At 57.1% G+C, this 22,483-nt stretch overlaps 1 protein-coding gene across 2 annotated transcripts in view; it reads left to right on the forward strand.

Annotated features, from left to right (window-relative positions):
• The window catches only part of Fbln1 (fibulin 1), a 67,517-nt gene that overhangs the window by 32,984 nt on the left and 12,050 nt on the right, over positions 1 to 22,483 (forward strand). The window contains exons 12-16 of one of the 2 annotated variants that reach the window (XM_046429383.2): positions 1,338 to 1,457; positions 2,484 to 2,615; positions 4,131 to 4,254; positions 19,961 to 20,103; positions 21,906 to 22,037. In XM_046429383.2, the coding sequence (XP_046285339.1) occupies positions 1,338 to 1,457; positions 2,484 to 2,615; positions 4,131 to 4,254; positions 19,961 to 20,103; positions 21,906 to 22,037 (651 nt within the window). Of the gene's footprint in view, positions 1 to 1,337; positions 1,458 to 2,483; positions 2,616 to 4,130; positions 4,255 to 11,642; positions 12,102 to 19,960; positions 20,104 to 21,905; positions 22,038 to 22,483 lie in introns of those variants that run through there. The other variant, XM_046429384.2, reaches the window with a different exon arrangement.

Genomic DNA, 22,483 nt, shown 5'->3' on the forward strand with positions numbered 1-22,483 from the left:
GGGGTCATGGGTCTTGGGCTTCCCTGAGAGTTCTGGGACGTGTCCCCAGGAACCGGACCCAACACACGTGTGCATTGGAACACGGTTCCTGAGCCAGGCTTCTCTCAGGCCTGGGCTCAAATCCCAGTCCTGATGTTTGTGTGGCCTTGAGGAAGTAGCTCACATTTCTGGGTTGGCATCCTCCTCTGTGAACAGGGACAGTAGGACTGACCTGACTGTGGGGGTCTCCCGGGGGAAATGAGTTGAACCACGTGATGAGCTCATCACAGGCACAAGACCAAGAGCTGGACGCATGGAGACTGCTGTGTTGCCTCTGTGGCTGCTGCTGCTGTCATGATGATTACTGGCTCATGCTTCCCCTGGCCATTCCTCAGCCACTGGAGAGCAGACGTCCACACCTTTGCTACCAGACAATACTATGGATGTGAGCAGGGCCCGGCCGGCCTTGCCGAGCCACCTCTCTAAGCGTTTATAAAGTGCCTTGCCCAGGCATGGAGCAAGAACCCGGTTCCTGCACCAGGAAGCCTGTCTAGGGTGCGGTGGGAAACCACCCTGGGCACAGGTGGACGGGGGCCCCGAGGGCAGTGGGGGCTGCAAAGATGAAGGCCCAGGTGAGAGGTGAGTGGACATTCCCTCTCGCCCTGCCCCAAAGTAGCAGGAAGTCAACCTGAGAGGCACCTTCTGGGCCAGGGGTGGGCAGTGCTCCTCCCTCAGGTGACTGTTAGGCCTTCCCGGCCACAGTCTCTCTCGTCACCACCCCACTACTGCTGCAGCGGCACAGAAACAGCCATTGGTCAGAGTAAGAGGAGGTGGCTGTGTTCCAGTGAATCTTCACCAAGCCCACGGAGGGCTGCATGTCACCATGGCCACTGATCTCTGCTCTAGGCAAAGGGGACCCTTGAGCCATACCTTAGAGTCGCTGAGTGACTCCGTGAGCTCAAAGCGTTGGAGCCTCAGTTTTGTCCCATGGACTGGGTCCCACGAGCCATTATCTGTTTAGGATGACATCCGGGAGGCGAGGAGGAGCACAGGCTCAAGTTCCCACTGGAGACCCAGAGCAGATTCTGGTGCCCAATGGGGCCTGGCCCTCAGGGCTGTCACCGTTGTCCTGGTGGGAGATGGCCTGACTGGGGCGTGGCAGAGATGAGGGTCCAGGCTCACTGCCACGAGAGGCTGGCATGGGGCCTCTCTCCCCTTCTCCCTATTCCTGTGGGGTGACCCCAGGCAGGTTGCTGGCCATGTGCCCGAGACCTGGCTTCTGTGTGGGGGGTGGAGAGGGGTCGGGCGGTGGCTGTGACGGCGTGAGCGGTGACAGTGACCGGGACCTGTCCTTTCAGATGTGAACGAGTGTCAGAGCAGTCCCTGCAGCCAGGAGTGTGCCAATGTCTACGGCTCTTACCAGTGCTACTGCCGGCGCGGCTACCAGCTCAGCGACGTGGACGGGGTCACCTGCGAAGGTGAGGGTGCCCCCCTGCTGGGGAGAGCTCCCGGCCTTCCCCCATCCACCGCGGCCCTTCCCCTGGACCTGGGAGGCTGTGTGCTTCGTTCCTCGCCCTCCGTCTGAGGTTTCCTTGCGGACACTTCCCGGGTGGGGGGTGGGGGTGCAGGAGGCAGCAGACCCCTCCCCATGGTGCTCTAATGCCCCTGCGGGTGACGGGTCCGTGTGCTGAGACCGTGAGCCGCAGGTCACAGGCTTGGTGGTGGCACCTAGCTGAGAGGTGAGGAGGGCCTCAGGGGCCACCACCCTCTTGGCAGCCCTCAGAAGACCGACAGCCCTTAGAAGTCCTGGCTCTGTCCCCCTCGTGGGGCCTGACAGTCTGCTCTGTCACGAGGGGCTGGTCCCCGTGCCAGGCTGTTGGAGCATCAATCCAGACAAGGACTCCCGAGCACACGGGGACTTGAGGGCGACTGTCTGGCTCATTGCTCCAGGGTGAGCCTCCCTCACCCAGAATTCTAAGCTCCTTGAGCACCGACCTGGTGCCATGTGGAAAGGTCCACCATGGCCTCAGGTGGTGGGCATGGCCTGCAGGTGTGCTGGAGGCCTGGTATAAACTACTCTTGGGTTATGGGTACAGGTGCACAAGTAACACAAGTGAACCCGATGTTCAGACTTGGCTTCTGACCCCAAGGTGGCCCACTGTGTAATATGGAGGCACATCTAAAACGCTGGGGGCCCAAGCTTTTTGGCTGAGGGGAGCTCACTCTGTGTTTTCATGGGAAGTGCTTCTGATTGTCCTCCACCCCCTCTTCCCTTTCCTACCTGCACACTGCACATTGGGAACTTGCCCTGGGATCTGAGGCATCCCCTCTCTGCGCCTCAGTTTCCTGTTCTGACTTGATGGTCTCTGAGGCCACCCCAGCCCTAGCACCCTGAGGCCTCTGTGCAGCTCACCCAGTGTTGCTCTCCTGTGGACCCCAGCCTGGCCCCTGGGGTTGGGGCCATGGCCGGGCCTGGGATGCTGAGAGTGGCTCTGCCCTTGCAGACATCGACGAGTGTGCCCTGCCCACCGGGGGCCACATCTGCTCCTACCGCTGCATCAACGTACCTGGAAGCTTCCAGTGCAGCTGCCCCACGTCCGGCTACAGGCTGGCCCCCAACGGCCGCAACTGCCAAGGTGAGCCTGTGAGAGTGTCCTAGGACTGTGCTTGGGCTCTGTGACACCAGGGTGCTAAGGCCGGGCTGGAGGGCTGTCCTGCCCCAACCTGTAGGCCACGGCACAGGCGGTGTGCTGGGAGGGCGTGTTCTGGGGTCAACCGGTTCCCTGGTCTCCTACACCCGGGCCCCCAGCACCCTCATCTTTGGGTCCTCAGCCCTCCCACTCTGCCCGGCCGTCCCAGAAGACTGGGATAGGGATTGTCAGCTTTAGGAAGAGGCCCTGGAGGCTGGAAACCGGCAGTCAGCACCCGCAGCCCCTGCCTGCAGCCTGAGGCTTCTGGTGCCACCTTTCACTGGGTCACTGTGGGCCAGGCCTGGGCCAAAACAGGCCTCAGAGGCCTCTGTCCCGAGGTGCTAGCTGTGGTCAGGTGTGTGCGGTGTCTGTGGACAGGTGGCTTCGAGGGTCTAGTGGGCCGGGCCAGCTCCAGCATGGGCTAATGGGGGCTGGTGGGGCCCACTCTGTGCTCTGGCCCGTTTCTGCGGGTGCTGGGACCCCTGCATCCATGACCTTCTATTTGATGACTGAGAGGGGCTAAGCGAGCTCTCGTGGGTGTCTGAGCGTTTGTCCTGGCTTGTGCGTGGGCCCCCCAGCAACGGCCCCTGGAGCTGAGCCCAGCCCCCTGCCCGGTGTCTGGTCATGAAGATGACCCACCAAAGGGGGGCAGGAGCCCCACGTTTCCCACAAGGGACTACTTAGTGCATCTGGGGTTGGATGGGATCCTTCACTTTTATGGCTCCTGGCCAGATGCTCCACTGCAGCCTGGGGTCCCCCCAGACACAGCACAACCACACTCCTGAGCTGATCGGGGATGTCGTTTTTGCCAGGCACCTGGCACCTTGTAGCAGCTGCCTCCCAGGCTCTGTGACGTCCCTGAGCCCCAACATTCAGCTTCTCTGGGATAACAGGGGCTCCCTACCCCAGGGCCTCTCATGGTGGTGCCCCACAGCAGGAGTCCCAGCTGTCCCCTCCACCAGTCACACCCCCAGGACACAGGGCCGTCAGGGCCCCTAACCCCTTGCCTGGTGTCCTGTCTGTTCATGGGCTGGTGGCCCTGCCCTGTCCCTCCTAGGAGGTAACTTGCCCCATGTGAGGTGAGGGCATGCAGAGGGCTGGGTCAGTGCTGGACTCTGGCGCTCCCCTGCCTGGTTTGAGCTCAGCTCTGCCACTTAGAGCAGGGTGACCTTGGGCAGCCCCAAGCTCTGCGAGCTCTCCCAAGCCAAGATGGCCACAGCACCGCTGCCCTGAGTTGTCCCCCTCCTATGGTCCCCTCCGCCCAGGGGCCGAGAGCATGAGCAAAAGCCCCCCAAGTGTCCCATAGAAGAAGGAGCTGGTGCCAGGTGCTGCTGCAGCAGAGGGTGAGGGTGGTGTGATGCCCGTCCCGCCCTGGCTGGTGGGAGGCCTGGCACCTCCCTCTGGGGTGGGGACAGCTCCCCTGGCCTCTGCCTTGACCGCGCTGCCCGGGGTCTCCCGCAGACATTGACGAGTGTGTGACCGGCATCCACAACTGCTCCATCAACGAGACCTGCTTCAACATCCAGGGAGGCTTCCGCTGCCTGGCCTTCGAGTGCCCTGAGAACTACCGCCGCTCCGCAGACACGTAAGTCCCTGGGGCCTGCTGTCCTCTGTCTGTGTCGACCTCCTGGGGCCCCTCTTGTGGCCCAGGTGGGTGGTCAAGGAGCCGCGACCTCAGTGCCCTCCAGCGGGGACATGAGGATCAGCTGAATTCTGGTTCTTAGACCCCCAGTGGCGGGTGACACTGGTCTCAAGAGACCAAAGGGTCCTGGGCCCGCCCTCTGGTGGAGCCTGTGCACGGGACCAGGCAGATCCTCAGCTCTCCGGCGTCCTAGGGTGAGCCGTGGGCGACCTCTCTGGGCCTCTGTCTCCTCATTCGTAACGTGCAGATGTCGGAACAGGCTCTGAGGCAGTGGAGCTGGTAGTGATGACTGTCAGTTGGAAGTCACGACCCAGCGTGACTTGCTGGGTGTTGTTATGGTGTGACCCCCTGAAAGCCAGAGTGGCTTGTGGGAACAGTGTGGAAGATTCTGCGTCCTAGACCTGGGCTGTGTGGCCATGTGTCATTGTAAGCGCTCTCTATCCCTGGCCACCAGCGTGTCCATGGGGTGGGTCACGAGGACCCCCAGGCTGTGGTTCTCGCCTGGACCACCATCACCCCTGATTTTACTCAGAGAGTCATTCAGAGTCATGAGCCTCAGGGAAGCTCCAGGCTGGGCCAGCCCGGGAGTGTGAGCTCCTGAGCCCTGTCTGCCCGGGGCGGGCGCTTGGCAAAGCACCTGGGCCCCCAGCACCTGGGCTCCCAGTTGCGACCTCCTGACCCTGGGCCTGTCTTGGCTCTTGGCCTGCACCCCTCCTGCTCAAGGGACAGTGTCTTCCTTTGACGATACACAGGCCCCAGTGCCTTCCATGTGGCTGAGGCCTGGCTGTGCTGGTTTTTGGCTGTGGCCTTGGGGTGCTCGCTCACCCACCTGGGACTCCCCCAGCTGCTGTGCCTACCCAGCATGTGTTTTGTCACTTGAAAACACAGCCTCTTGTGTGCTTCCTGGGCCCTGCCAGGGGAAAGCCACTCCACCCGGGGTTTGCAAGTGGGTGGCATCCCAGAGCGCGTGGGCTACGTGGTAGCTGGCGGGCTGTGCGGTGGCTGGCGGGCTGTGGCAGCGCTTCTGTGAGACATTGAGAAGTCCGTGTGCGTCTTTCGAGGCTGAGCAGCCACTTCTCGTTGTGAGTTCACCGTGTCCCAGGCCTGTGTCAGCGTCTGAGTCTGAGGACTCAGGAAGGCCAGCCATGGTTGCAGTGTGGACTTCCAACACACACAGAGCCGCCAAACCCAAAGAAGAGCAGGTGCCCACAGGGGTCATGGTGTCACCCAAGCTGAGGGCAGGCAGGTTGGCCTCGCTCACTGAGACTGTCTGCAAGGGGCAGAGTCACCCTCCACCCTGAGGTTGGCCTCGCTCACTGAGACTGTCTGCAAGGGGCAGAGTCACCCTCCACCCTGTTGGTGTGCACGGTGGAAGCCACCGCTACCCTCGGTGCTGGCGGAAGCCATTGCTGTGGGGCTGACTCTGTGCAGGCACTTGTGAGGACAGTGACCTACAGAAGCCCTGTCCCCTGCACTGGCTTCTAGGTGTGTGTGTGAAACACCCGTGCTTAGGCAGGTGCAGTGGTGCACGCCTGTGATCCCAGAGACTCGAGAGGCTGGCAGGAGGAGCACAAGCTTCAGGTCAGCCTTGGCAATCTGGCAAGGCCTGGGTCAAAATGAAAGGCCTGGGATGTGGCTCAGTGGTGGAGCACCCCGTTCAACCCCCAGTGCCAAAGGACCAAAACCAAGGCTCCAAGAGAGTGGGGGGCAGCCCCCACCTGGCCGGGGCAGCCTGGGTCAGCCAGCTGCTAGTGAAGTCAGGGGAGCCCAGTCAAGTGGTGGGGAGCACAGGGACATGCGGCAGTGAATCGGGTGTTCAGCCAGAGAGCTGGGCTGTTTCCACCCAGGGCGGGTGGGCAGCCAGGGCCTGGTGTCTCCCATCCCGTGGACACAGCAGCCTGCCCCGCACCAGGGGGAGCTGTTTAAGGGGACCCTGACATTCTCTCTAGAAAGGGCGGGGATTGGGTCCCCCACTGTAAAGATGGGAGGGGGAGGAGGATGCTCAGTGACTCCCATCTCCCCGTGACTGTCATCTTATCACCACCTGCGCCACCCAGTGGCCTGCTCAGAGGCTGAGGAGAAAGATAGAGCTGGGAAAGGTGGGGGACCCAGGGCTGCTCCCCTCCCTGGCAAGGACTGGAGCTGGGGGCGTGCTGTGTGCCTTCTGGAAAGATCATAGCTTCAGAGTGCGCTTCACTGGGCTCAGCCACTTCCAGGTCAGCTGGCCTGGGCCGGTCCCTGGGCTCCTGGGAACCTACCAGATGCTGTGGTGGGGTCCTCTTCCAGGTCGCCCTAGGTAACCCATGATTGTGGGGAAGTGCCTCCCTCTGCTTGTTCACTGGCCCTAGTGGGGTGCAGGTGGGCACCCCTGCATCGACCCCCGCCAGCAGTGCTGGGTGAAGGGAAGGCGAGTCTTCAGTGGCCTTCCTCTGGCATCCAGGTCTGTGCGGGCCCCTGGAAGGACAGTGACCCACGGAGACCCTATTCCCTGCACTGTAGGTGCGTGTGCAGGTGCAGGGACGCACCCCTCTCATCCCAGAGACTCGGCATTACAGGTCTGGCGTCCAGATCTGAGGGGCTGCGTGGAGAGGGCAGGCCCTGAGCTGGGACACAGGGGGGTGAGCTTCCGCCTCAGCCTCTCCTGGTCCTGACCCTCCAAGTGCTGTGGTCTTGGGTCAGTCTCTGGGCCACGTGGGGCCCTTTCTGTATCTGTAACGTGGCCTCAAGCTTGCCTGCTTGTCAGAGTCGGGGATCATAGGTAATGAGCCCCCAGGGGGTGCTCGAGAAGGAGAGGCAGGGAGGGAAGAGTCAGTACCCCTGTGTTTTCCTCGGGGTACCCCAAGTAAGGGGACAGAGGCCCTTTCAAGTAAAACTGGCTTTCGCTCTGCCGCGGCCCCTCTGGGTGACGGGCTGCACTAAGGTCCCTCAGCTCTCAGCCGGGGAGACCAGACACTGGCTCGTGGGGCCCTGTGGTGTGGGCCATCCCTGCCACACACACATGGGCATCTCTGGTTAGAGTTTTCTCCTCTGTTGGCCCCTGTTGTGGAGTTATAGGCCAGGGGGGACCCCAGTGTCGGGTGTGGAAGTCAGGACCGGCCTGGATGCCCCATTCGTGCCATAGGCGGTTGTGACCTGCTTGCCACCCCATTGGGAGGCTGCTTTGGGACCACGGAGTGTAGTGTGAGCTGTGGTGACCAGTCACTGACGTGAAGGAGCATTCTTGGCCCCCAGGGTCCACTGTACGAGACATAAGCTGGTGGTCCTGTCCAGCCTTCCCCCAGCGCTGCTACCCCTCAGGCTGGGGGCTTCACCTCTTGGCCCCTTTCCTCCTCATCTAAAAGCCAAGACTGGTAAAGGACTTATGTGACCTTTAGAAAGCAACTTTTAAATCTGAACGGGCCTCACTTAGAAGGGGCCACTGGCCGACTTCCCCCAGTGGACGCTCAGCATGAGCGGCTCCTTCGGGGGCCTCCGTGGGCAAGATGTGAGCACAGGTCTCTCTCCCTCTGCCTCCCTCTCTCTGGGTCTCAGCCCTCTGGTCACTCACCACAGAGGTTGCCTGGTGGACCCGTCCAGGCTGTCAGGGTCCTGCACAGTGCCCACGAGAGGGGTTCCAAGCTGCCCCAGAGCCTTCCGTGGGGAATGTTCCCGTGTGCCCTTGGTGGTTGTGAAAGCCTGTGCAGGGTCTTGGGGCCTCTGGTGCTGTGTCTTAGGGGAGGGGAGCCAGTGAGCAGCTCAGGCCTGGGGTGGACGGAGGCAGGCAGAGCCCTCCATGGACCCTCTGCCCTGGACAGATCCTGACAAGCACATAAGTTCAGGGAAACGTCAGCAGGGCTGGCCACTAGCATCAGACAGGCTGGGGTCGCTGGACGGCTGCCCCTGGAGGAGGAAGGCCCCGGAGAGCTTCAATCTCGGTCTGCGGTGGCGTTCCGGACTTTCCACAGAACTTGGGATGCCGCCATCAAATGTGCTGAACTGGAAAGCAGAGTGCATCGCCCCCTAATGCCCGGTGTGACCAGGATTCGTGGTAGGCCAAGGGAGACTAGAAACTAGAAGCCTGGCCCCAGTGCTTGGCAGGGCTCCCTTACAGATTCAGTGACAATGGCCTGTCCCCAGTCTGGGCACACTGGCCAACCAAGGTTTTAGGGCCATTCTGAGTGTGACAGGCAGGCAGCTTGCCAGATGTGGTAGTTATGTTTTGGGGCTGTTTCGGTAAGTTTGTGACAAAGCAGAACAGTGCCCTGAGGTTGGAACTGACCAGGAAAATCAAGGGCAAGTTATCTGTGAGCATTTACGAAGCCCATGACCGGCTGGCCCTGGGTTGGGCGCAGGAGATAAAGCTGAGAGCCCCCAAGAAGCCAGCCCAGAAACACCTCGTGGAGGAAGGGCTCTGGGGGTCTGGTGAACGGCAGGGGCCGGGTGTGGGGAACCTGGGAGGAGGGAGTGTCCAGCTCTCTGGTGAGCGATGGGCAAGGGAGCGGCACCAGGGCAGTGTGCCCTCCTCGCGTCTCTTACCTCCCACGCGCCTTGTTAATGCTTCCCTCTGGCAACCCAAAACCCCATCCTTGGTCAGTGGAGGAAACCTGCGACAAGTGAGAAAGAGGACATCCCACCAGGGGGACTCTAGTGCCCCCTGCTGACCAGGCCCATCCAGGCCATTCCTGAAGGAGCTGGGGTTGGCGCCAGGTGCCGTGTGTACGTGTGTTTGTAAAGGTGTCCAGAGGACATGGCTAACTTTGAAGCTCAAAATTGCCACTTATCACAGACCACAGGGTCTGGACAAGACACAAGAACTTTGTCTTCCCACTGGTAGACTTGGGAGACCGCGAAGAGAGCTAGCGCGAGGAAGGCCCTGGTGTGCCCAGCACGCTCCTGACACCTTAGGGAAGCACCTTGGCCAGGTTCCACCACCCTTCCCGTTCCTAGCTCCTCCGAAGCTCTGTCCCTGCGCTCTCTCAGGTCCCGTGGAGCACTCCCATTCTGTGTGGACCTGGGTGTCTCTAGAAGTGGCTGCCCCTCGCAGGGCCTTACCAGCTTCCTTTCCTACCTCTAGATCTGTTTTGCTTCTTCCCATGCAGAATTCCTCTCTCCAGTGTCCCTAATCCCCACGTGTCCAGTGCCATGGGGTTCATTCCCGGGGTTGTCCTTTCTCAGAGCCAGAATGGTAAATAGCCAAGTAAAGCAAAGGCTATCTGCACTGATGCACAGCCTGGAAACAGGAGGCAAGCAGAGACCCCCTCACAGTAGGTGCCAAACGTAAGGTAGATCCAAGTGACCGGGTGAGGCACAATGACTTGAAAAGCCAAAAGGGAGATGTGATGAAAGCCAGGAGAGAGGAAGCCTCTGAATGGAGAATCCAAATACAGTCAAGATGGCAGAACGTTCTGGGAAGTGCTCAGTCAAGTCCCATCGGGCTCCACCCTATGGCTCCGCTTCCTAATTTCTGGTCAGACTGCCTTCTGAGTGTGAGGAGCCTGGAGTATGGGACACAGAAGATAGTTCCTGTCACCGTCACATCACAGGAATATAGCATCTATGATCATCCTTCTAAAGGAAGCTAGATCCTGTCTCCATCCTGTCACAGGAAGTTCAGACCTGTCTCCATCGAGTCACAGGAAGTTAGGACTTGTCTGCATTGTGTCACAGGAAGTTAGGACCTGTCGCCATTTAGTCACAGGAAGTTAGGACCTGTCTCCATGTAGTCACAGGAAGTCATAACTCTTGTCATAGGAGAAAAGGACAAGACACCATTATGTCACAGGAAGTTAGGACTGATCTCCATATAGTTACAGGAAGTCAGGAACTCTCTCCATCATGCCATAGGAAGTTAAGACTGCTCTCCATCTTGTTAGGGAAAATCAGGACCTGTCGCCATTCTGTCACAGGAAATTAGGACCCATCTCCATACTACAACAGGAAGTTAAGGTCTGTCTCCATATTGTCACAGGAATATTAAGACCTGTATCCATTCTACCACAGGAAGTTAAGACCTGTCACCATCTTGTCACAGGAAGTCAGGACCTGTCTCCATCCTGCCACAGAGAGTTGGACTCTTCTATATCTTATCAAAGGGAGATAAGAATTGTTCTCCATCGTGCCATAGCAAGTTAGGACCTATCTTAGGAAGTTAGGACCTATCTCCATACAATTAAAAGAAGTCGGAATCTGTATCCATCACGCCATAGGAAGTTAAGAACTATCTCCATTTTGCCATAGGAAATTAAGACCTGTCTCCACAGGAAGTAAGGACTTGTCTGCATTGTGTCACAGGAAGTTAGGACCTGTCTCCATCCAGCCACAGAGAGTCACAACTCTTGTCATAGGATTTGTCATAGGACAAGACACCATTATGTCACAGGAAGTGAGGACCTGTTTCCATGTTTTTAAAGAAACTTAGGGCCTGTCTCCATCCTGCCATAGGAAGTTAAGATCTGTATTCATCTTGTCACAGGAAGTTAATGCCTCTCTTCATCTCATTACAGGAAGTTAGGACCTGTCTCCATGTTTTTAAAGAAACTTAGGACCTGTCTCCATCCTGTCATAGGAAGTTGGAACCTGTCTCCATTCTGTCACAGAAAGTTAGGACCTGTCCCCATCATGTCACAGACAGTGCCTGTCTCTATCCTTTCACAAGAAATTATTACCTCCATTCTGATCCTGAGCTGGTTGTGTGGACCAAAACAGGGAACTGGACCTGGAACCCACAGCTTAGTGACAAGGAATGGAGAGCTGACCTTGCTGCGGGCACACAGATGTGGCTCCCTTCCTCACTCTGTGACCTTGGGAAGGCACTTTCTCTCTGAACCTCAGTTTCCTCTTCTGAAAAATGGTACTCAGGTCACCATCAAGAGCACTTACAGTGGCCAGACTAGAGAGTGCACAAGGAATAGCCCAGCACGTGATAAATGGCAGCAGCCCTGACTGCTAGCAGTGAAACAATGTCTTCTGGGGTCTTCTCAGACCCACTCAAGAGACGGTGTGGCCTTGGCCACTGTCTGGGCGAGGGGCCAGGAGCCTGGAAGACACTCAGGTCAGGGTGTGCCTGCTGCGCGCTCCCAGAGTGGGGCTCTGCTTGAGAAGGGGACACACTGCATCCTGGGCACAGCTTTTGACCCCAGCCACCAACACCCCCTGTGGGTGTTGAAAGAGGCTGGCGCCCGAGTCAGCAGCCCAGAGGTCCCCGCGCCTCCCCCAGGTGAGTGAAGGTGCTCTTGGCATTGGCCACAGGGGCCAGAGGGGCGGCGGGAGCCCCGCCCAGCGAGCCCACTCTGTTGTCCCCTGCTTGCTAGTTTGCCCTAACCCTCTTGTCTCTCTGCCCACTTGTCTTGCAGCCGCTGCGAGCGCTTGCCTTGCCATGAGAACCAGGAGTGCCCCAAGCTGCCTCTGAGAATAACCTACTACCACCTCTCTTTCCCCACCAACATCCAAGTGCCCGCGGTGGTTTTCCGCATGGGCCCCTCCAATGCCGTCCCCGGGGACAGCATGCAGCTGGCCATCACCAGCGGCAATGAGGAGGGCTTTTTCACCACCCGGAAGGTGAGCCACCACAGTGGGGTGGTGGCCCTCACCAAGCCTGTCCCCGAGCCCAGGGACTTGCTCCTGACCGTCAAGATGGACCTCCATCGCCACGGCACCGTCAGCTCCTTTGTGGCCAAGCTTTTCATCTTTGTGTCTGCAGAGCTCTGAGCACTTGCTTCGGCCGGCCGCGGGGTCTCCCTCTTGTCGCTTTCCTCGCCCTCCCTCGGGACCCTAATAAAGTCTCGGCGCCCGCCCGCCCGTCCTGCACAGCATGCCTGCGTGCCTTGGTGTTCTTTGGTGTTGGGCTCCTGTGCTTTTCACCCCCCGGGGCGAGCCGAGCCCTTACCAGTGCCTGGTATCCACAGGGCTACCTGGGGAGCGTTGTCCATAGGGGACGTGTGCCTGAGGGTCCTGTCCTCAGAGCTCACCGGGTGTCCTACCAGGGACCCAGAGAGGGGAGGAGGCCAGGGTGGGGGGCTGCACGGAACCCACAGGGTAAAGTGGTGATGAGAAGCCCTCAGAGATTAGCAAGCTTGGTCCCCCTCGTTTTTCAAATATGGAGACTGAGGCCCCAAGGTGGGCGACACGGCCTCTCGCGGCCAACTCCTGGCCCCTGCCTGGTTCCTTGCTGTATCACCCAGCATTGAGCATTAACAGAGAGAAGAAAGCTCTAGACTGAAACCTCCTTTCTGAACCCCGGTGCGTCTTGGACACGCCTCTTGCCCACGTGGGGTCAGTTGGCTCCGTCCTCTGAGCCACCCTGTGCTGTGCCAGGAGGAGGCAAGGCCAGCACAGTGAGTGCCGTGCTCCTGGGACCACTAGTGTGCATTGGCTCCTTCAGGCCCTTTGGCTCCAGTCCTGCCAGGCCTCTATCACCTCACCCCCTGCCCAGATGCTCAGAGAGGGCATGTGACTTTCCCAAGATCACACAGCTGTATCCAAACCCCAGCCGCTGACTCCACAGCTCGGCTCTTGCAGTCTGTCTCAGTTCCTCCACTGTGGGCCACGATTACAGCCAAGCCACCTCCACTGGGTGCCAGCTCCACTCAACTCTGTGGCTCATTCTCTGCTCAGCAACTAGAAGGATCTTTTACGCTTTCACCCAGACTCTTCCCGCCTTCCTTTGTGGCTTTCAAGCCTGTGCATAATTTCGACCTTGCATGCTGACCCCAGCCTGACCTTGGCTTGTTTTCTACTTGCTTGTTTCCTTCAGTCCATACTGCAAGTTCTTTGCTGCCTCAGGCCCTTTGCATTTTAAACCCATTGGTTGAACCTCAGCTTAAGTGTGTCTTCCTCTGAGAGGCTGTAGTCGTCTCTTTTTTATTATGATAACAAAATACCTGAGACTGGATAACTTTATAAAGAAAAGAGATTCTAGAAGCGCAAGGTCAACAGGCCCCACCTGTGATGGCCTTCTTGCTGGCAGTCTGAATCCAGCACAGAGCATCACCTGGCAGGAGTCAGGGAGCATGCCCTTGCGTCTGTGTCTCTCTTCTGGTGTCTCTCCCTCTTATAAAGCCTCTGGGACTCAATCGTGGGCTTCTCCCTAATGAGCTTATCTAATCCTAATCACTTCCCAGACGCACACCTCTAAATACTGCAGTTGAATTCAATTTCCACCTTCTTAATTTTCAGTAGGGTTAAATTCCAACCCGTGAAGCCTGGGGGACCTCAGACCAGCCCCAGACCACAGCAGGGGCCTCCCAGCGCCCGGGGTGTGTCCTCTCAGGCTTTCTCGTGATGCTTGCCTCCCGATGCCACTAACGGACTGCAATCCTGTTGACCCACGTTTTTCAAACCTGCCTTCCCCACCCTCCGGAAGGCTCCATGAAGACAGTACCCAGGTCCCTCTCATCCAGCAACTGTTCCCAGCTCTGGGCAGCTGCCTAGCACAGGCTGGTGCTCTGTCCGTGTCCGCTGCTGTGTCCATGGGGACAACGAGACTCTCCGCCGACATGGCCGACCTGTCTAGTGTTTCCAAGCAGGAAGCCCAGGGGCCAGCAGGAGAGCTCGGTGGAGCTGAGCAAAGGATGCTGCAGGGTCCTGAGGTCCTCCTGAGGTCCTCCCTGCAATTACCGTGAAGGGGTAAGGCGCCCTCCTGGCAGCCACGCGGGCGGACGGGGCGCACCGACCCCTGCCTGCACAGAAGCACTGCTCACGTGCCAAGAGCACAGCCCTTCCGGCCCCGCGTCCCCTGCTGCACATTCAGTCTCCCAGAGCCCTCACTGACCGTGTCAGCTGGATGGGCTCCAGCCTCCAAGCCCAGCAGGGCCCCCTGGAGGACTAGTCAGGGCATGACGGGTCTAGTCCTCTCTGGAACCTTCCATGGCATTCTTTCCTAGCCCAGGAAGTCTCCCTCCCAGGAAACTGCCTGCCGCTCCCGCCTGTCTGGCCTCTGTCCCTCTCCCAGCTCCAGCGCCCTGGGGGGGTGGGGTGCCGTCCACTTGCCAACTGACACTCTTCGCAAAACCCAGGTCAAAGGTCACCCCTCAGGAAGCCTCCTTGCTGAGCGCTTAGCCATTGCCGTGTCTGTCGTTGACCTCGGGGCCCTCACTGGACCATGGGCTTTTTGATGGTGGGGACTGTGTCTGGTCAGCTTCTGTATTCCCAGCTCGCTTGGAATATTCACTAAAGAAGGAGCCTAGTAAATATCTGAACATACAGATGGACAGACGGACGGAGGGTGGGTGGACGGCCAGTCGGTGGGTGGAAGGACGGCGGGTGGGTGGGTGGATGGTGGGTGGGTATTGGGGGGCTTGGAGGGAGGTGGACGGATGGCATTTTAAGGCGCAGTTCAGGTGTCCTCTCTGCTGTTGAGGCCAGCAGGGCACAGGGGGATGCGGTCGTTCTGCTCCGTCCGTTGGTCATCACCCTCCAGGTGGCTCAGGCCCCAAGGAGCACTTTGTGTTCATAGAACTGTGAAGCTGGGGACCTTTGGGGGCCTCACGGGCGCTCTATGTGGCCAGCATCCCCTCCGTACTGTCCCCAGTGACGCGTCAGCTCCGCTCACTTGCCTTAGTTTGTGGAACTGCCTACCTTGTAAGGTGGCCTGGTCTGCGCTGGGGGCCCGAGTGCACATGAGGGGGACGGGGTCACCTGCCCTGCGGTTCCTGGGCTGTCGAGGGACATGCCTGGATCGTGCTGCTGAGAGCCCATGGCACAGAAAACGGGAGCAGGCGCTTGAGCATCCCCTGTGCCCCCAGCTGGCGCCGTGCCGTTGGATGGGCCATCGCCTGCAGAGCCTCCAGGCCCAGCTCATGGAGGACCTTGACGATCCCATGAAGTAACACACAGGGCGGTGCCTGGCGCTCGTAGGAGCCTGGTGAGTGCCGGTGCTGGCAATTGTTGGAAGGTAACCAGACATTCCTGTGCTTGTTGGTTTAAATGAGGGACGCAGGTTCCAAGGGCTTGGATGTGTCCAAGGTCACTGACCCGTGGAGCCACCGCCTCTGCTGGCTCCTAGACTGTGCTTTTCTGACTGTGTCACTGTTGTCAATCAAACTCCCAAGGAGAAAAGGGAAGGACGATGCTTGTCATCATGACAGTGGTAACAATAGTGACATTTCATCCTCATAGCGGCCTTGGGAAGCAAGCAGTGTTCCCCCAGTTCACCAGGACATGGGGGTGCAGAGAGGTTAAGTAAGTGCCCCAAACCCCAGTGCTGGCTTCTGGTGGCATTCCACTGCCCACAGCCTGGTCCAGGGCCTGAGCTCTGACCCTGTCGTATGCCACCTCGCCTTCCAGGAAGACGGCAGCACCGCTGGGAGTAGTTGTCATTGGGCCTCATCTCGGAGCTCTGGGCTCAGTCCCCTTCTGTGAGTCCCAGGTCCAGAGCAGGACACTTTCCTGGTGACAGAAGGAGGCGACGGGCACAGAGCAGCGAGCTGCGAGATGAAATAGTGAGTGCCAAGCGAGTCGCAGAGACTCCTGGAAGGCGCAGTGGCCGGAGCGATGGTGGCTCTAGGCACCGCTGCTGGAAATGGAATAGAAAATGGGCAGGAAAGTGACAATAGACACTCTGGAGAGGAAAGTCCCAGAGACGCGGGGACGTGAGGCAGTGCTCCGCCCAGAGGAGGGCGCTGGCGAGCTAGTGAGGCCGGAAGAATCCCTGTGCCCGGAACTGTTTTCAGAATCCCAGGAAAACTAATGTCCAATAAGGACAACCAACCAGCATCATAAGGTCAAATTCCGTTTACTAGTTTCCACGATATTGTACACAAACTCGGTGACTTAACAGAAACTTACCGCCTCACCATCTGCAGGCCTACAGTTCAGACTCCTGCAGAGGATCCAAAACCTGGAGGCGACCTCCTGTCCCGGAGGCCAGGACTCCTTTCTAGCTTGTGGCTCAGCAGCAACCTTTGGTATTCCTGGGCTTGGAGTCGCACCACCCCAGTGCCTGCCATCGTGGTGGCACGCTGTTCTCCTGTGTGCCTTTGTATTCACATGGCCCCCTTCTCATAAGGACGTCAGCCACACTGGATTCCAGTAGGACTTCGTCTTAACTGGTCAAATCTGCAACGACTGTACCTCCAAATAAGGTCACATCTGGGGCATGAGGGGCTAGAACTTTGGTGTTTCTCCTTTGGAGGATCACGGTTCAGCCGTGTGTTACTTCCTGCGAGTGTTATGGGTTGAACTGTGTCCGCCTCAAAATCCACACATGGAAGTCCTGACCTCCAGTATGTCTTAATGTGACTTCACTTAGAGACGGGGTCTTCAGAAGTAACCAGGGTGGAAACAGGGTCATCTGAGAGGGTCCTTATGTCGGGAGGACTCCAGGAAAACATGCAAGGACATAGCAAGAAGGCAGAGTTCTACAAGCCGAGAAAGGGGCCTCGGGAAACCCCCCTGCCAACCCCAGGGCCTTGAACTGTCCGTCTCCAGGACGGCGAGACAATGAGTGTCTGCTGTTACACCCACTCTGCCATACTCTCTTACAACAACTCCAGCAAACTATATGTGCAGCTATTATAAGGAAAAAATTAAGCAGGACCAGAATGATATCCCTCTGGATAACGAAAGCACATTAAAAAAAAAAAACATGCAGAGAATTAGAAAAGACTAATATTCTATCTTTGAAACAAACTAGAAGTGCTAAAGTGATCAAGGTTCAGAAGAAGCAGTGCATTAGAATTAGGATAAACTGAGAAATGCGGTCATAGACTGAGGACATAATTTTAAATATCTTAAAATAATTTCAGAAAGACTAACCTAGGAGAAATACAAAAGTTAATAAACACTTAAGAAAAACAAGTTGAAATGAACAAAAAATTTTAAAAATCAAAAGAAAAATAACAAAAGATGTTATTTCAAGAAGGCTTAGAGAAAAAGTGACGATTCAAGATATGCAAAGCAGATCAATCATACAGATGATAGGAATCTCTGAGGAGGAAACCCAAAACAGGAGAGGGGACACTATAAATGATAAATCAAGAAAACTTTCCATAAAGTAAAAAAAAAATAGATTTGAAATTCTATATTGAAAGAATGTACCACATACCTGAGAATATCTGTCAACCCAGAACAACCAACACCTATTCTAGTAAAATTTTCGGACTTTAAATAAAAAGGAAGAAAAACATGAACATCTGGACAAAGACAGAAAGTGATTTCTAAGGGGAAAAGGTTTATTATCATCAGATGAAGAAAATTAAATAGCATACTTACGGCACTCAAGAACATGTAGACCAAGGATTTTATACCTAGCAAAACTGACTTTGTAAACGAAGACCACAGGCTATTATGAACATGCAAGCATTGCACATGTGATTATTTGTAAAATTATAACTAAATGACTATTATAACAGAAAGAGTTTGTATGAATTGTTGTATAGCTCAGACAACGTAGAGGTAGTACATATATTTAAAACCCAAGTAGAAGAGAGAGGACATATCAAAGAAATTGTTTTCAGTAATTATGTTAGTGATGATAATTTGAATAGTTCCTGTGTGAAATGTGGGGTAAATGAAATGAGTAATCATGAGATATTCTGTCATTCCCTGTGTCCTTGAAAATTAGGGTTCTGTCGTGGAACAAAGAAGATTCTTTGGTCATGTGGAAAAGCTTAAGCTAAAAACCATGTGATCCTTACTTCAAATTGGAAATATCAGCGTGAACTCATGTTGTGTTTTATGTATGAAAATGTCCACTAACGAGGCCTAGGAACAATGACCAACCCAGGGCCACTGGGCACCACCAATATCCTGGTTGTGGTATTGAAACACAGTTTTCTGCAAAAAAAAAAACCAAAAAACAAAAAAACAAATGCAGGATTTCTTGGAGTGATGACTGAGTCCAGGTCTTGTCAGTAAAAGGTCAAGATGAGGCTGGACGCCTTGTCCTCTCAGATAGCCAGAAGCCTTCAAGAAGCACTAGAATTAGGCCCAAAGGACCCAGGCACCATTTCTCATCTGGACAAAGATGGAAAATTTTTCGTTTTAACAAAAGGATGATAGTGACAATGGATCCGGTCTCATCAAATTGGTTCCAGTCACGAGTTTACACTGGCGTGTGTGTGTGTGTGTGTGTGTGTGTGTTTGTGTGTTTTCTTTGGAGAATGATAAGAGTTAGTTCATGATCCTGAAAACTGGAAAATACAAGGAAAGAACCAGTATGGGTCTTGCTTTTTCTCTGTGAACTGTTCCCCCTGGTGACCACACAGCAGTAGGTGAGGGAAGGCATCTCAGGAAGTAAGCCAGCCAGTAAACAAGAAGGAGTGACCACCAACATGAGCCACCACCCAACATGAGCCACCACCCAACATGAGCCACCACCCAACATGAGCCACCACCCAACATGAGCCACCACCCCCATGAGTCGACAGCTCTAGGCCCTGGGCATGGACAACCATGGGCATCGCAGGAAGACAAGCACCTGATCCCACACACCCTGAGGAAGACACCCCCTGGAGCCTTTGTAAGACACCAGCTGAGTGGCCATTGTGCAGGAAATCCAGAGGACAGGGACACAGTGACCTGCACCAGGAGGAAGCAGATGGCAAAGCCCAGGCTGCAGAACCTCTTAGCTCATCGGTGTCACATACTTTCCTTAAAAATATTTTCTCAGTTGTTGGTGAACCTTTATTATTTATTTACATGTGGCGCTGAGGATCCAACCCAGTCCCTCACACGAGCCAGGCAAATGCTCTGCCACTGAGCCCCAGCCCAGCCCTTTAACTGCTTTGCATCCTTTACAGATAAATTGTGTGGAAAGTAAGAGCTGGAAAAGAAACCTAGACGTACGTTAAAAAGAACTTAAAGGACAGCGGGCACTTATTCACGAGCAGGTCTAGATGAAAGGTCTAGAGAGGCCTCTGCTACCATAGAACCATCAGGAAACCTGGCTGGCTTGCCCTGGGGCTCAGCCGGGGGCTGCTTGTGGGACAGAAGGGTTCACGCTGGTCTGTGCCCGTGAGGCAGCCCAGGCACCTGGCCACGCCCTCTTTCTTGACATGGGTGATGATTAGGAAGACATTTGCCTTCAATCTGATCACACTAGACCTTCATTTTGGGTTGCTTTTGTATCTGTCTCATTTTATGATAAGGAGGTTTTAAGACTATGTCTGGAGCAGTGCTGGGATGTGGGTCTGTGATTCCCTGGGTCTTGGTTCCCGAGGGAGCTGAGGTCCTCTTCCTCTTGCTCCCCGTCGCACGGTGGTACGGATTTGACTTCTTAATTCTGGGCACTGAGTCTGGCACTTTGTACATGCTGGTGACCCGCTACTCACCCAACGGTGGGCTCCCCAGGGTAGGGAGCCTGTGTCCCTTGCTCACTTTGTTGCCCGTGCACCTGGTGCCCGTGCACCTGGTGCCCTGCAGGCGTCTGCTGAGCCAGCAGCACGTGAGAGCACCGTGGGGTGTAGGCACTGAGGCTCGGTGGTGCCGTCGGTCCCTCTCAGAGCCCTGCTCACCCACCGCCAGGCAGACGCAGCTGCAGGGTGTCTCCTGTGTTTGGCTCCAGTCTGCAGGAAGGACCGCAGAGCAGCCCGGCTGCAGAGGCCGCCACGGTTCCCCTCTGGGCCAGGTGCTCCCTGGACTGGCCACCTGCTGCTGCTCCCTGGGTCTTGGTCCCCGTGGGAGCTGAGGTCCTGACTTTGCCATCAGCTGCGTGTGCTGTGGTTCCCCTCAGGGTCCGGCAAGAGAAGACGGACACCGTCCGCTGCATCAAGTCCTGCCGCCCCGCCGACGTCGCTTGTATGCGGGACCCCGTGCACACCATCTCCCACACGGTCATCTCGCTGCCCACCTTCCGAGAGTTCACCCGCCCTGAAGGTGAGTGGCAGTGGCCTGGGGGCTCCAGGCTCCCCTGGAGGGCCTCCCTCTGCTTGAGTAGAGAGCTGGGCCCTAGAAGGCATGGTCAGGGCCGAGCCGAAAGCATCTACCCACCCTTCCAGCCCGAGCCACCCTCAGAGCAAGGTCCTTCTGCAAATAGCCACAGTGTTGCTCCTGTGCCAAGCTCTGTGGAGTCAGGAGGGCTCTGGGAGGAAGTGACCTTTGTGCTGGGGCCCAAGTGGTGGCTGAGGTGATTCAGTGAAAAGCCCAGAAAGGGCAAGGAGGCCGCCAAGCCCGGTCACAGCTGGGAAGGTCTGGAGTTGAGTGGGACAGCGTGGGCATTGAGGACAAAGCCACGTTGTGTGGCTGGAGTGGCAGCCACATGGCAAGAGATGGGCTGGCGGAATCGGCAGGGATCAGCCTGAACTTGGAGCTGGGGCTTCACCCCAAGGCTTTGGGGAGCACTGAGAGGCTGCAGCTGGTCAGATTTGCAGGAGGAAATATGGTCCTGGAGCCTGGGACGATGGCGGAGGAAGCGGCACCTGGGTCACGTTCCCACACCCACGCCTGCTCTCCAGGGGCCTCAGGGTGCTCCGCACACCTGCCTTCCCAGCGCGCTGCCCAGGCAGGACAGAGGCTGGCCCATTGCTCCGTGGCCCTCACACCCGGGTGTGCGGCCCTGTGCTGGGGCTGGCATGGTCCCCAGCCACTCTGCCACTGTGCAGTCTCCAGCCCTGGCCTTCAGAGGCGCTCACCATCACTAGACCACTCCGCAGACATTCACTGAGCCCATGCCAAGCTCTGGGGACACCATGGTTAGAAGATCCTTCCTTTCAGAGGAGACTTCCAATTGAGCCAGCCAGGGCAATCCCAGTGCTGACACCGTGGCAGGATCGTGCAGGGCTCTGGGGATGACAGGGGAGATCCCCAGGGCCCAGCTGCCTCAGGCCACAGTCCCCACGCAGTCCCTCCCCACTGGCTCCCCACCGGCTCATCCCTCCAGAGAAGGAAGGAGCAGCATTTCACAGGGGTCTGGACTCGGGCTGGAGGCTGGTGATGCTGGCTTTTCACCAAGCCACACAGCAGGGCTCCCCAAATCCTCACGGCCAGCTTCGTGGCCCTGCCAGCCAGTGCCGACGTGGGGGCTGGTGACTCACAGGGTGTTGGATGTGGCTGGAGACACCTCTGAGTATCTTGGGCCCAGGAAGTCCAGACCCTGAACTTCAGTGCTGAAGTTCAGCCATTAGTGGTCACCTAATGGCCCTTTACTTTATGTATGGGGAAACTGAGGCCCAAGGAAGACTCCCCCAAGACCACCAGGAGTCAGGCTGGGCTCTGGGACCAGTGGCTCCCAGGCCAGGGTGGCCTGGTCTCTTCACAGTGGTCTAGAGATGGACCAACCCAGACAGCCCAGCCTCCCCAAGGAGCGGTCTCTCTCCCTGAGTTGGTGTGCACAGTAGAGGAACCAGCTTGGGCCTTTGGTGTCCTCGTGGACCTCCTGTCCCCTTCCCCAGCTCCATAAGTGCTTGTAACTATTCACTAATTACTTCTCAGTGGACACCCCTGTGATCGGCTTCCTGGCCTCAGGGACATCCAAACCTCTCCAGCCCCCAGTCTCCCTGCTGATGGAGCCACACAGCCTGTGACGTGGGGCTCAGGAGCTCCACCTCTCCACGTAGGGCGTCCGCAGCTTCAGGGACGTTGCCTTGTGAACAGTCCCTTGTGTTGGGTGCTCGTTACTGGGGGCGTCACTGGGGTGGGCCCCGTAGTGCACCCTTTCCCATCTGATGCCCTCTCTGCAGAGATCATCTTCCTGCGGACTGTCACGCCGCTGTATCCTGCCAACCAGGCTGACATCATCTTTGACATAACGGAAGGGAACCTGCGGGACTCCTTCGATATCATCAAACGCTACATGGACGGCATGACCGTGGGTGAGTGGCCCTCCCCCGTGCTCCAAGGATCAGCCACTGCCCCTCCTTGTGCTGTTGGGCAGGAAGCCTTCTCTGGACCCGCCCGACCCACACCTGAGTCTCTTTACCAAGCCAGTCCCCTCTGCCGTCCCTAGGGGCCAGCCTGCAGCCCCCTCGGTCTCAGCCTGAGGCACAGCCCAGCGTGGCAGAGCCTGCCCTGGCTGTGCCCCTGGCTCTCCATGGGAATTCTCCTGGCCTCCATCTCCCTAGCTGTAAAACAGGTGGGTTGAAAGCTGTGGCCTCTCACAGCTGTGACCTCCAAAGGCTGTCACGTGAAGGGAGCTCTGGCTCAGGCTCAGCATGGCCCCATGGTCAGCGGAGCGCTGGGGTTTTACCCTTGGGGTCTCGGGGAGGAGTAGCAAAGGAAGAATCCGAGGCCCTGGGCTCCAGTCTCGGCCACAGGGCTA

Source organism: Marmota monax, unplaced genomic scaffold (assembly GCF_021218885.2).
Source record: "Marmota monax isolate L192 unplaced genomic scaffold, Marmota_monax_Labrador192_F-V1.1 WCK01_AAM20220418_F8-fsc00051, whole genome shotgun sequence".
Classification (NCBI taxonomy): Eukaryota; Metazoa; Chordata; class Mammalia; order Rodentia; family Sciuridae; genus Marmota; species Marmota monax.